The sequence below is a fragment of the Scyliorhinus canicula genome, chromosome 1 (genome assembly GCF_902713615.1).
Source record: "Scyliorhinus canicula chromosome 1, sScyCan1.1, whole genome shotgun sequence".
Classification (NCBI taxonomy): domain Eukaryota; kingdom Metazoa; phylum Chordata; class Chondrichthyes; order Carcharhiniformes; family Scyliorhinidae; genus Scyliorhinus; species Scyliorhinus canicula.
Window position 1 is genome coordinate 287,949,773 of NC_052146.1, and position 12,434 is coordinate 287,962,206.

The window sequence follows — 12,434 nt, forward strand, 5'->3', positions numbered from 1 at the left end:
CACAATGTTTATTCCCATGAAGGTAAAATAGTTGAAGCGGGATAGCACGGTATGAAGTGCGGTAGCACAGTACGTTGCACTATTGCTTCACAGTTCCAAGGTTGCAGGTTCGATTCCCGGTTTGGGTCACTGTCTGTGTGCAGTTCTCCCCGTGTCTGTGTGGGTTTCCTCCGGGTGCTCCGGTTTCCTCCCACAAGTCTCGAAAGACGTGCAGTTCGGTAATTTGGACACTCTGAATTCTCCCTCTGTGTACCTGAACAGGTGCTGGAATGTGGTGACTAGGAGCTTTTCACAGTAACTTAATTGTAGTGTTAATGTAAGCCTACTTGTGACAATAAAAATTGTTATTATAAGAAAAATGAATGAGTTATTTATTAATATCTGGACTTTTGATTATTACGTTAGTACCCTGAATGATATGTGTTTACCTTTCATAAGTAGAGGTTTTTACTTTCTTCCATTTCTAAATTTAGATTTAATTTGCCATAATGCAGTAAAACCTTGCACAGGCCTGGGTGAAATTATTCAGTGTAGAAGCTGCATTTATTGTTAAATGTACTGCAAAGCTTCTTGTTATGTTGGATACTGTTCACAAACAACAGAGGCATAGGAGGGGTAATGCACAACTTATAGCCCATAACAGGGCTGGCATGATAGCTCACGCACAGCAAACACTGAGTGAGTTATAGCTGGAACTGTAAGAGAGAATATAAATCACACTCCACAGAGCCTTATTATGTATTCTGTTTACACTGAACATGACAAGTAGTATAAATGATGAAAGTCAGGTGGAAGTTTTAATTTGACATGAATGTGTGCTTTCCGGAATGGTTCTGTCAGTGCTGGATTTTATGATCATGTCACATTTGGTCTGTTCATAATGGTGCTATTATCTCTGTGACACAACATCACAGAACCACAGAATTGTTACAGCACAGGAGGAGGTCATCGAGCCCATTATGTCGGCACGCTTCTATGAACGAACAATTCACGTAGCGGGCCGCTCCCCGCTTTCTCCCTATAACCCCGCACATTCCTCCTGTTCAGATAGCCGTCCAATTCCTTTCGGAATGCTTCAATTGAATCTGTCTCCGCCACACTGTCTAGGCAGAGCTCCCCACCTTAACCACTCGCTGCATGAAGTCGCCCTTCCTCAGATTCTTTTGCCTCATTTTTGCCTGTGAAGCCGCCTGTCTGAAACTAGGTGGGCGTCATGCCAGTGGGCAGTGAGGAAGAGCTGCCCCAGCCCAACTCCAAACCCGTCTCCATGGCAGAACCCAACCCCCAAAGTCTACTTGCCAAATAGGTAGATCTGGGGAGCCATTGTTAAGTTGTCCCATTGGGCAATCCGTGAGTGGGCAGAAGATGATGGGTCGGTGGTAAAAATAATTGCTGGATTTCTAATGGCCCCAGATCTAGTCTGACGTTGTGTTAGCTTGATGGGAAACGGACTACCCTTTGCCACTCAGCACTCTAGAAGAAATACAGTCAGGTGGTCTTGCAGCTCCTATATGAGGGCAGGTAAGTGTTTGAGGGTAATATTAACTGCCTAAATAAACCCCACACACTGATACTTCCTGTCACGGTGGGATTTGAACCATTAGCTTGACCCTGGGGATTACTAGTCCCAGTGGCATTCCCTCTACCTCATTGTCTTCCCCTCGGCCACAGGGAAGGGAGTGCATGGAGCAGTGGGACTAGCTGAGTTCTTGCAGCGAGCTGGTATGGACACATTGGGCAGAATGGACTCCTCCTGTTCGGTAACCGTTTCATGATTCTACGGCATGCAAATCGATTCTATTTTTTAAAGAGGCTGACCTTTTTAATGTTTGCTTTTGATGGTTGTGTTTCACAGCGACAGTGTTGCAGACTTTTTTTTAATTGGACAACTTTTTTTTGGAAAGATATTTTATTGAGGCATTTATATTAATTGAACAACTCTTATTGGTGTCTTTCTCTCTCAGCTTGATGCCTCTGCAGTCGCAACCATTGATGATGCTTGTACAGCGTGGTCAAACCCAACAATTCACGTTCAAACCCAAATATTACAATCAAAAGTTTTACCCTGGAGGACAGGCTGCAGACGGTTCCCTTCCCCAAACTCCATCTGGGCCTTCTTTCCGAGGTTAGTATGTCTGTTGTATGTCTCCCAGATTCCAAACATTGTTATCTTGTATGATGCAAACACGCGGTGACCTGGATTAATTTCTGATAGGAAACTCTTCACTTGCAAAGTTCAGTGTCTGTCTTAATTTACCAATGTAATCCACAAGGATATTGCTATTTATTGGCAATTAAATGTTAATTCTCCCACAATAAACTTGTAAAGACAGGGCCATAGTTAATTTTTCATTGTGGATATATCGCGCATCAACGGCTGAAAGTGCGTTGATATCCAGAGTTAGCTGTAATTGTGGTAGATATAATAACCACTCCCTCTGCCCTCTGAGTTGTCCTATGAGGGGGAAATTGGTTCGGCTGGGCCTGTAATCACTAGAGTTTAGAAGGAAGACAGGGAATCTGATTGAAACGTCTAAAATTCTAACAGGATTGGACTGACTAGATGCAGGGAGGATGTTTTCCCTGGTTGGTGAATCTAGAACCAGGGGACACAGTCTCAGGATGTGGGGTAGACCATTTAGGAATGAGATGAGGAAAGATTTCTTCACTCAAAGGGTAGCAAACCTGTGAAATTGCCTACCAAGAAGGCTGTGGAGACCAACCCACTGAATGTGTTCAAGGAAGAGATAGATAATCTTTTAGATTTAACGGCATCACGGAGTATGAGGTGAAAGCAGGAATATAGCATTGAAATAGAGGGTCTTATTGAGTGGCGGAGCTGGCTCAAAAGGCCGAATGGACTACTGCTGCTCGTAGCTGCTGTGTTCCTACGTTTAAACACATATTTTGAGTGTCATATTGTATAGGATCAAAAATTAAAGCCGTCTTGGATTGATTTCAAGGCTGTCATCTCATTTCTGGGTTCAAAGGGTAGCTTGGAGTCAACAAAGATTGTGGATGTTATCGCGCATCAACGGCTGAAAGTGCGTCGATATCCAGAGTTAGCCGTAATTGTGGTAGATATAATAACCACTCCCACTGTCCTCTGAGTTGTCCCATGAGGGGAAATTGGTTCGGCTGGGCCTGTAATCACTAGAGTTTAGAAGGAAGACAGGGGATCTGATTGAAATGTCTAAAATTCCAACAGGGTTGGACTGACTAGATGCAGGGAGGATGTTTTCCCTGGTTGGGGAATCTAGAACCAGGGGACACAGTCTCAGATCTTTGCTGTGAGTGTATGTCATGTCCTGTGAAGTTATCCTGTGAGTGCACCATTGATCGTCCATTCTCGGTGTAAACCTCATGGACTGTTTAACCTCACTTGCCAACCTCCAAGAGTGAAAAAAAACCATTGTTCTTATCAAAGGTTGTGTTTTATTGTGATCTTCATTCCCCAACTCGGAAAAAAATAATTTTAGCCAAAAAGCATCGATGGAATGTTGATCAGAAATTATTCTTTATAAAGAGTCCAAAGATGTGCGGGTTAGGTGGATTGGTCATGCTAAATTGCCCCTTGGTGTCCAAAGGTTAGGTGTGGTTCTGGGGATAGGGCAAGGGATTGGGCCTATGTAGGGTGGTCTTCCAGAGGGTCAGTGCAGAATTGATGGACCAAATTACCTCCTTCTGAACTGTCGGGATTTTATGATTCTAAAAGATCTAATTCAACAAAGAGTGGAGTTACAAGATGGCTGAATAACTAATGCACTGACTGTATAAAAGTTCACGCACACCCTATAATGATGATGTTTGCTTTTAACTCTTCCAGGCTGGATATTTATTACAATCTACTCTGTTCTGTGGTTAAAGGTGCAAGTCCTATCTACTCCCTTTGTATTGACATTTTGATTACTTTAATGGTAAATATTCCCCACCCCTCCCCCACCCATTGCCTCCTGTGTTACCCTCGAAGCATTCACTCCTCTGCAAGGTACCAGCACCCAGCCTGTATTGTGCTGGCATGGCCATTCCAATGAACTCAAAAGTGTACCTCAGTAGGCTGCTCATCGAAGAAGGAGCATCACATTGAAGTGGAATCCAGTGCTCTCCTTGCCCAATAAGCTGAGAGTCAGCCTGGCATATTTGATCACAGGTTGTGGGCTTGAGCGTTCCATCAACAGGCTCAGTGTGTCCGGTTCAGCTCAGTTGGCTGAACAGATGGCTCATGATGCAGAGCAAGGCCAACAGCGTGGGTTCAAACCTCGTACCGGCTGAGGTTATTCATGAAGCTCCCCACCGTCTTCTCAACCTTGCCTGAGGTGTGGTGATCCAGGTTAAATCACCACCAGTCAGCTCTCCCCCTCAAAGGGGACAGCAGCCTATGGTCATTTCATAGAATTAGGGCAGCACGGTAGCATAGTGGGTACCACAGTTGCTTCACAGCTCCAGGGCCCCAGGTTTGATTCCCGGCTGGGTCACTGTCTGTGCGGAGTCTGCACGTTCTCCCCGTGTCTGTGTGGGTTTCCTCTGGGTGCTCCGGTTTCCTCCCACAGTCCAAAGACGTGCAGGGTAGGTGGATTGGCCATGCTAAATTGCCCTTCGTGTCCAAAAAAAACAGGTTAAGTGGGGGTTTCTGGTTTACGGGGACAGGGTATATATGTGGGCTTGAGTAGGGTGCCCTTTGTAAGGGCCAGTGCAGACTCGATGGGCCAAATGGCCTCCTTCTGCACTGTAAATTCTATGAAAATCTATGAAATTCTATCTGGGACTATGGTGACTTTACTTACAGTGTGCATTCTAGATTGACCGACTCTGAGCCGGTGTGTCCCGAGGGTCTTGGCAGTTTGACCACCACGATCGTGTTGACCACCCCTGTTGCTGCAGTAAAGTCACCAGTACTGAGGTCAGGTGATATAGTTGGAAGTACTGTCCTATAAGAGGCCCCATCTGCCTATTCAAATAGACGTTGGAGACCTATGAGTGGGTCGTATCCCCCTTAACCAATATCACAGACAATTGATAATTTACCTATTTCATGTTTCTTGGGCACATTTGGCAGAGAAAAGTGGCTAAATGAATCTTCATAATGATTACTGCACTAATTCATGTTGATACATTATGATGCAACCAGGCATTACATGGATGCAAATATCATACTACACTATGCAGCAATCAGTGGCAAGTCCCTTCCTCCTGAATCCACTAAGGGTCAGATGTAACATCCAAAGACTTCCCCTGCTGAGATCAGCCAACCTAAGCATAGGCTTGGCACCTCCTGGTTTGCACCATTTATGACCACACCCACTCTGTTCATCGACCTGCTGAGTGATCGAGTCAGCTTAATTTATCTTCTATCAGGATGCAGCTGGAGTGCGGTACTGAGGGAATTCTGGCCTTGGTAGATGATGACACTGCAGCTGTCTGTTGAACTGTCTGCTATTTGGATGAATATTTTGCCGAATTGTTTACCGAGCGATTCACTGCCGTGTAAACAGTACCATTCGGGTGGCCACAAAGCTCACCATTACTTTCCTGTCCTACTCAGAAGGGCAAACTCTGGGGGGAAAAAGCAAACACAGGCACTACATTCGACTTAAGATCAAAACCACAATGAAGGAGAATAGTTCCTGCTCAAATTATTTTGTCAAATCTCAGTCCGACAAGAGCAGCACGGTGGTGCAGTGGTTAGCACCGCAGCCTCACGGCACCGAGGACCCAGGTTCGATCCCGGCTCTGGGTCACTGTCCGTGTGGAGTTTGCACATTCTCCCCGTGTTTGTGTGGGTTTCGCCCCCACAACCCAAACATTTTTTTTAAATATATAAATTTAGAGTACCCAATTATTTTTTCCAATTAAGGGGTAATTGAGCGTGGCCAATCTACCTACCCGGCACATCTTTTGGATTGTGGGGGCGAAACCCACGCAGACACGGGGAGAATGTGCAAACTCCACACAGACAGTGACCCAGAGCCGGGATTCGAACCCGGGTCCTCAGTGCCGTAGGCAACACTGCTAACCACTGTGCCACCGTGCTGCTCTCCCACAACCCAAACATGTGCAGTATAGGTGGATTGGCCATGCTAAATTGCCCCTTAATTGGAAAAATGAATTGGGTACACTAAATTTATTTTAAAAATCTGTCCGAAAACGAATACAAGTAAATGGGTCATTTTCCCACCCATGATCTAACTTTAAATTTTTAAAATGTTTTATTTTAGTTTTCCTTGCTGTCCTGTTCTGTGCTTTATTGGCAGCTCATTAAAACCCATTTTCCTTTGTTTCCCTTTGACATTAATTACTTCACGCTGTGGGTTATTGGAGCATGGGGGGGGGGGGGGGGGGGCGCTGCTGTGCACCTCAGTCTGAAGTCTCTTTCACATTCCTTGCACCCTGTCCTCGGAGACCTGGGAGGTGTAGCCCTCAACCCCCCCCCCCCCCCTCCCCATACTTCTCCCCCACCCTCCCTCAGTTTATGCCCCGACCCCGGGATTGCCACCTCGCCTGATCCGCCCAGGGCATGCCCTACCTTCTCATCCCTGTGACTCTGGGACCGAGGCTCAGGCATGGCACTGCAGCAGCTCTTCTGGCCTTTTTATTGGCTGACACCTCTCCAATGCAGGATATCCACCTGAAGGCGGACGGAATTCCCGCCTGCTGCCAATCCATGCTCAGTTGAGCGCAAAATGGCAACGGACCTGTCGGGGATGTGTTCCCCACTGACACATAGGATGCTGGGTACCAAGACTGTTTTCGCGCCAAGTGATAAACATTTCCTGCAAACCCAAGGACATCTCCTCTTTTCTGAAAAGAGAGTCATTGCCTCACAATGGGGGAATGGTGGTGTGGCGGAGTAGTAATCCAGATGTCCAGGTTAATGCTAATGCTCTGGTGAAGGGCTTGGGGGTGGTACAGTGGTTAGCACTGCTGCCTCACAGCAACAGGGACCTGGGATTAATTTGGGCCTTGGGTGATTGTGTGGAGTTTGCACGTTCCCCTTGTGTTTGAGTGGGTTTCCTCTGGGTGCTCCGGTTTCCTCCCACTGGCCAAAGATGTGCAGGTTATGTGGATTGGCCATGCTAAATTGGCCCTTAGTGCTCAAAGGTTAGGTGGATTTATGAGGTGACAGGGATAGGGTGGGAAAGTGGCTTAGGTAGGGTGCTCTTTCAGAGGGTCGGTGTAGATTCGATGGGCCAAATGGTCACCATCTGCACTGTAGTGGTTCTATGATTCTATGACGGGTTCAAAACTTACCATAGCAGTTGGTGGAAATCAATTAATAAATTTGGAATATAAATCTGCTGTCAATAATGACAACCATGAAATAATTGATGTAAAAACTCATCTAGTTCACAAATAATTTAGGGAAGGAATCTGCTGTCCTTACCTAGTATGACCTACATGTGATTCCAGATGCCAAAACACTCTTAATTGTCCTCTGAAATGCAGCAGTACCTCAGGATGGCACGAGAACATCAACCAAAATCTCATGCTTGATTGGGACTTAAACCCATGACCTTCTGGCTTCAAGGTGAGAGTGCTACCATGTGGGCCGCCCGCTGACACCTTAGGCACCAGACGTTGGTCAGGGATGCTTCAAATGAGCCCTGTTATAAACCAGAGTCTTAAGGCAGCAGCAATGCCAAGCTGAAGATGTTGGTGTTGGGAAAAAGCGACCGGGGGAGGCGGGGGGGGGGGGGGGGGGGGGGGGGAAGGGGGGAGGGGGGGGGGGGGAAGGGGGGGGAAGAGACTCTTGGATTTGGGGGGGGGGGGGGGTTTGGGGGGGACGGTTCTGGACCAGGCACCCTTTTTTTGAGGATGCTAATGTGGCCAGATATAAGTGGGGACACATCAGAATGATTGAAGCTGCAAGTTATCCTGCCCCTTTCTATAGAGACTGATATGGCTCCCACTCGTGGTAATGGATATGATTGGGATTGGGAACTTGTCATCATTAGGAATTGTGAGCTGTGTGATGGCTCCTGTTCTTACTGTGGTATGTTGCACTGTTGTATCAGTTGATTGTGTTGGTCATTATTGTGTGGGAGTTTCTTCAGCTTTGGTTGTGTCGGCATCACAGACTTACATCTCTATTCCGCCAACATTTATCTGGTATGGGGGAGTTAAACAAAATGCTGATGTGGTCGCCCTGGTAGTAAAAGACCTCTAAATGGGAATAATCTAGAATTGGCTGCCACATTTCCTAGCTTACAGCAGGAACAAAGAGCTCCTTTGACCTTAAATGGTCAAATGCTGTTTAAACGCTCTCATCCTGATATGAGAGAGGTAGTCCTTGGAGGTCTAGTAGACGGGGTCAAAATTTACTGGAGTATTGCAGGATGAGAAGTGATCTCATTGAAAGGTATGACATTCGTATAGGATTTGACAGGGGAAATATCGAGACGCTGTTTCCCTGGTGTCAAGTCTGAAACTAGGGGGTCATCTACTCAGGACAAGTGAGGAGAAATCCCTTCACTTCGATCTTTGGAATTCTTTAACCCAGAGGGCTGTGAATGTCCAGCTATCAAATATACTCACACCTGAGATCTTTGGAGACAATGGGAATCGAGGGATATGGGGATGATGGGAGAAAGTGGAATTAAGATAGGTGTTCAACCGTGATCTTGTTGAATGGCAGAGTAGGCCAGAGGGGCTGAATAGCTTATTCCTAATGTTCCCAAGTTTTCCAATTCTCAAAATTGCAGCAGATTTTTAGAGTTGATTATTAAAGATGAGATTGCGGAGTACTTGGAAGTACATGATAAAATAAGACTGAGTCAGCACGGCTTTGTCAAGGGGAATCTTGGCCGGGATATTCTCCGATACCCTACCGGGTCGGAGAATCGCTGGGGGGGGGGGGGGGGGGGGGGGGGGGTGGGGGGGGGGGGGGGGAATCGGGGCCCGATGCCAGTCCGCCGATTCTCCGGAGCCCGCTGGATCACCGCCACGCCGGTCGTGGGCCGTTGAAAGCGCCCGCCCCCACCCCCCCAGCGATTATCCGCGCCTCGACAGGCTGGGTGCAGGTTAGGTCTGGTCCTACCTGGCGGGACCTCGGAGTTCTGGCTGCGGGGGCCGTCCTGGTGGGAGGTGAGGGGGGAATCTGACTCCGGGGGGGGGGGGGGGGGGGGGGGACCTCTACGGTGGCCTGCCCGTGATCGGGGCCTACCGCCGGTTCCTTCGCGCCGGGCCCCTGTAGGGCTCCGCCATATTGCCCAGGGGCCGGCGCGGAGACGGAAACTCAGGCGCATGTGCAAACTCGCGCTGGCCTTTGCGCGCATGCTCGGACTCGGACGGCTGTGGTGCGCCGGTTGGAGCAGCGGACATCACTCCGCCGCCGTTCTAGCCCCCTGTGAAGAGGTGTATACCTGGGCCTGGAATCCCGTTGACGCCGGAGTGGCTCACTCTGCTTTTTAGCAAGCGTCAGAACTTGGCAGGAGGTCGGAGAATCCCGGCCCATGGCTGACAAATCCCATTTGGAGTATTGTGAGCAGTTTGGTCCCCGTATCTAAGGAAGGATGTGCTGGCCTTGGAAACGGTCCAGAGGAGGTTCACAAGAATGATCCCTGGAATGAAGAACGTGTCATATGAGGAGTGATTGAGGACTCTACCCGTTGGAATTTAGAGGTGTAGACAGAATCAATGTGGGGGTGGCAAGCTTGTGTGATGCGTTGGGCTGAGTTCACCACACTCTGCAGTTTCTTGCGATCATGGGCTGAGCAGTTGCCATACCAGGCTGTGCTGCAGCCAGATAAGATGCTCTCTATCGCACATCTGTAGAGCTTTGTGAGAGTCGATGCAGACATGCCGAATTTCTTTAGCTTCCGTAGGACGTAGAGACGTTGTTGGGCTTTCTTGACTGTTGCATCAACATGAGTGGACCAGGACAGACTGTTGGTGATGGTGACCCCCAGGAACTTAAAGCTATCGACCATCTGTACTTCTTAGCCATTGATGTAGACGGGGGAGTGTGTCGTGCTACTCTTCCTGAAGTCGATAATCAGTTCCTTGATCTTTCCAACATCTAGTGAGAGGTTGTTTTCGGTACACCATGCAACCAAGTGATTTATCTCCCTCCTGTAGTCTTATTCGTCGTTGTTTGAGATACGGCCCACCACAGTCTATCATCCGCAAACTTATAGATTGAGTTGGAGTTAAATCTTGCCACACAGTCATGTGTGTATTGGGAGTACAGTAGAGGACGGAACACACATCCTTGCGGGGCCCCGGTGTTGAGGACTATTGTGGAGGAGATGCAGTTGCCTATCCTGACAGATTGCGGTCTGTTGCTGAGGAAGTCAAGGATGCAGCTGCACAGGGAGGGGTCAAGTCCAAGATTTCAGAGTTTGGTTATAAGCCTTGTCGGTATAATGGTGTTGAAGGTGGAGCTGTAGTCTATGAACAGCAGTCTTACATAGGTATCCTTCTTGTCGAGGTGTTCGAGTGTTGATTGTAGAGCCAGGGAGATAGCATCAACTGTGGATCGGTTGCCTCGGTAGGCAAGCTGCAATGGATCAAGACCATCTGGGAGGCTGGCATTGATCCGTCTCATGACAAGCCGCTCGAAGCATTTCATGATAACAGACATCAGGGCCACCAGTCGGTAGTAGTTGAGGCTGCTACCTTGTTCTTATTTTGTACTGGAATTATTATTATTTAAAAAAAAATAAATTTAGAGTACCCAATTATTTTTTCCAATTAAGGGACAATTTAGCGTGGCCAATCCACCTATCCTGCACATCTTTAGGTTGTGGGGGTGAAACCCACGCAGACACGGGGAGAATGTGCAAACTCCACACACACGGTGACCCAGGGCCGGGATTCGAACCTGGGTCCTCAGCGCCGTAGGCAGCAATGCTAACCACTGTGCCACCGTGCTGCCCGGTACTGCTTTTATGGTGGTCTTCTTGAAGCAGGTAGGGACCTCGGAGTGGAGAAGTGAGATGTTGAAGATATCTGCAAACACACCAGCCAGCTGGTCAGTGCAGGCTCCGAGTGCTTGCCCAGGGACTCAGTCGGGACCTGAGAATGTGCAAACTCCACGCGGACAGTGACCCAGAGCCGGGATCAAAGCTGGGACCTCAGCACCGTGAGACTGCAGTGCTAACCACTGTGCCACCGTGCTGCCCTCCGGTTAAACCACTTTGCTCGAGACCTTCTACAGTACATTCTGCAACAATGTCAATGCTTCAAATCACCTGGAGTTTCATGGCACAGAACGTTGGTTCAAAATTTTTTAAAAATCTTTTAAATGAAACGTTGGGCACTACAATTAGCTCCATTGGTCCTTTGGGCTAGGGAGGGTAGAATGCGTCAGAGCTCAATGTTTCTCGCTTGGGCCCAGCGACGACAAGAGGAAGATGTTCGTGTGTGAACTTCACCCACTGTGTTCAAAAGATTTGGTTACACTCACTTTTTCGGCTCATGTCTGAGGCTGGTCCAATTAGTTAAGGCTGTCAGCACCTTCAGCAGAAAAGAGATTCAAACTGGGAAGGAAAAGTGTTATTGGACACCATGTGGTAAACACATGCCGAATTATGGTGTCAAAGTGAACATTTTTTTGGCCTCTTTTGGCACTCCGGCGAGATGCTCGATTTATATGCTTTCTCTTAATCAATTGGCTGTCCCTTTTGGATTTTCGTGCTTCATGTTAATGGGGAAACTTCCTTCTTCATTGGATTTGTGGAAGATGGGAGCTGCTCTCCTAATTATCTAATGATTAATGTACTCTCGGTTATTTTTTGTATGAAACATTTGGCAACGAAACACTTCTGATTCTACACACCACCAATTATTTTCCAAGCCAAATATCTGCCAGTAGCACACCTTCTTCTGATACTGTTTGATTGAGGCTTACTACTAACCAATAAAGAAAGCCTTTGTACAGTGATAGTGGCCTTTGTACTTAATAGGTCCGTGAACCACACGATGTATTCGGGGAACGATATCAGAATGAAAATACACATATAATTGCAAGTCTGCCTTTTAGAAATGTTATTTTGATATTTAAGCTTCACCTCAACAGTTTCCCATTGTTTTTGCTTCCCAACCTGTGGTATTGTTCATATTTTCAGCATCGCCATATTGGTAGAGGGTTTCACATAAGTAAGTTACTTGTCAGGCCTTTTCGCTATTGATTCCTCATTACTCAACGCCCCCCCCCCCCCCGGCCCCCTAGTTTTGTCCCACTTTTCCTCAGGATTTTGCAGCTTGTGTTCATCAGTATGGGGGAGGCAACGTTCAAATCCCACTGTAGCAGACACTGGGAACTAAATGGGTGGCATGGTAGCACAGTGGTTAGCACTGTTCGATTCCCGGCTTGGTTCACTGTCTGTGCAGAGTCTGCACGTTCTCCCCGTGTCTGTGTGGGTTTCCTCCGGGTGCTCCAGTTTCCTCCCACAAGTCCCGAATTCCCATTATGAATTCTGAGGGATTTTCACAGT

General features: G+C 47.6%; 1 protein-coding gene across 5 annotated transcripts in view; it reads left to right on the top strand.

The window, feature by feature from the left end:
- Positions 1-12,434, top strand: part of ltbp1 (latent transforming growth factor beta binding protein 1) — a 424,359-nt gene that overhangs the window by 96,294 nt on the left and 315,631 nt on the right. For all 5 annotated transcript variants that reach the window (XM_038814844.1, XM_038814856.1, XM_038814865.1 and 2 more), the window contains exon 4: positions 1,965-2,125. In XM_038814844.1, coding sequence (XP_038670772.1) covers positions 1,965-2,125 — 161 coding nt within the window. The remainder of the gene's footprint in view (positions 1-1,964; positions 2,126-12,434) is intronic.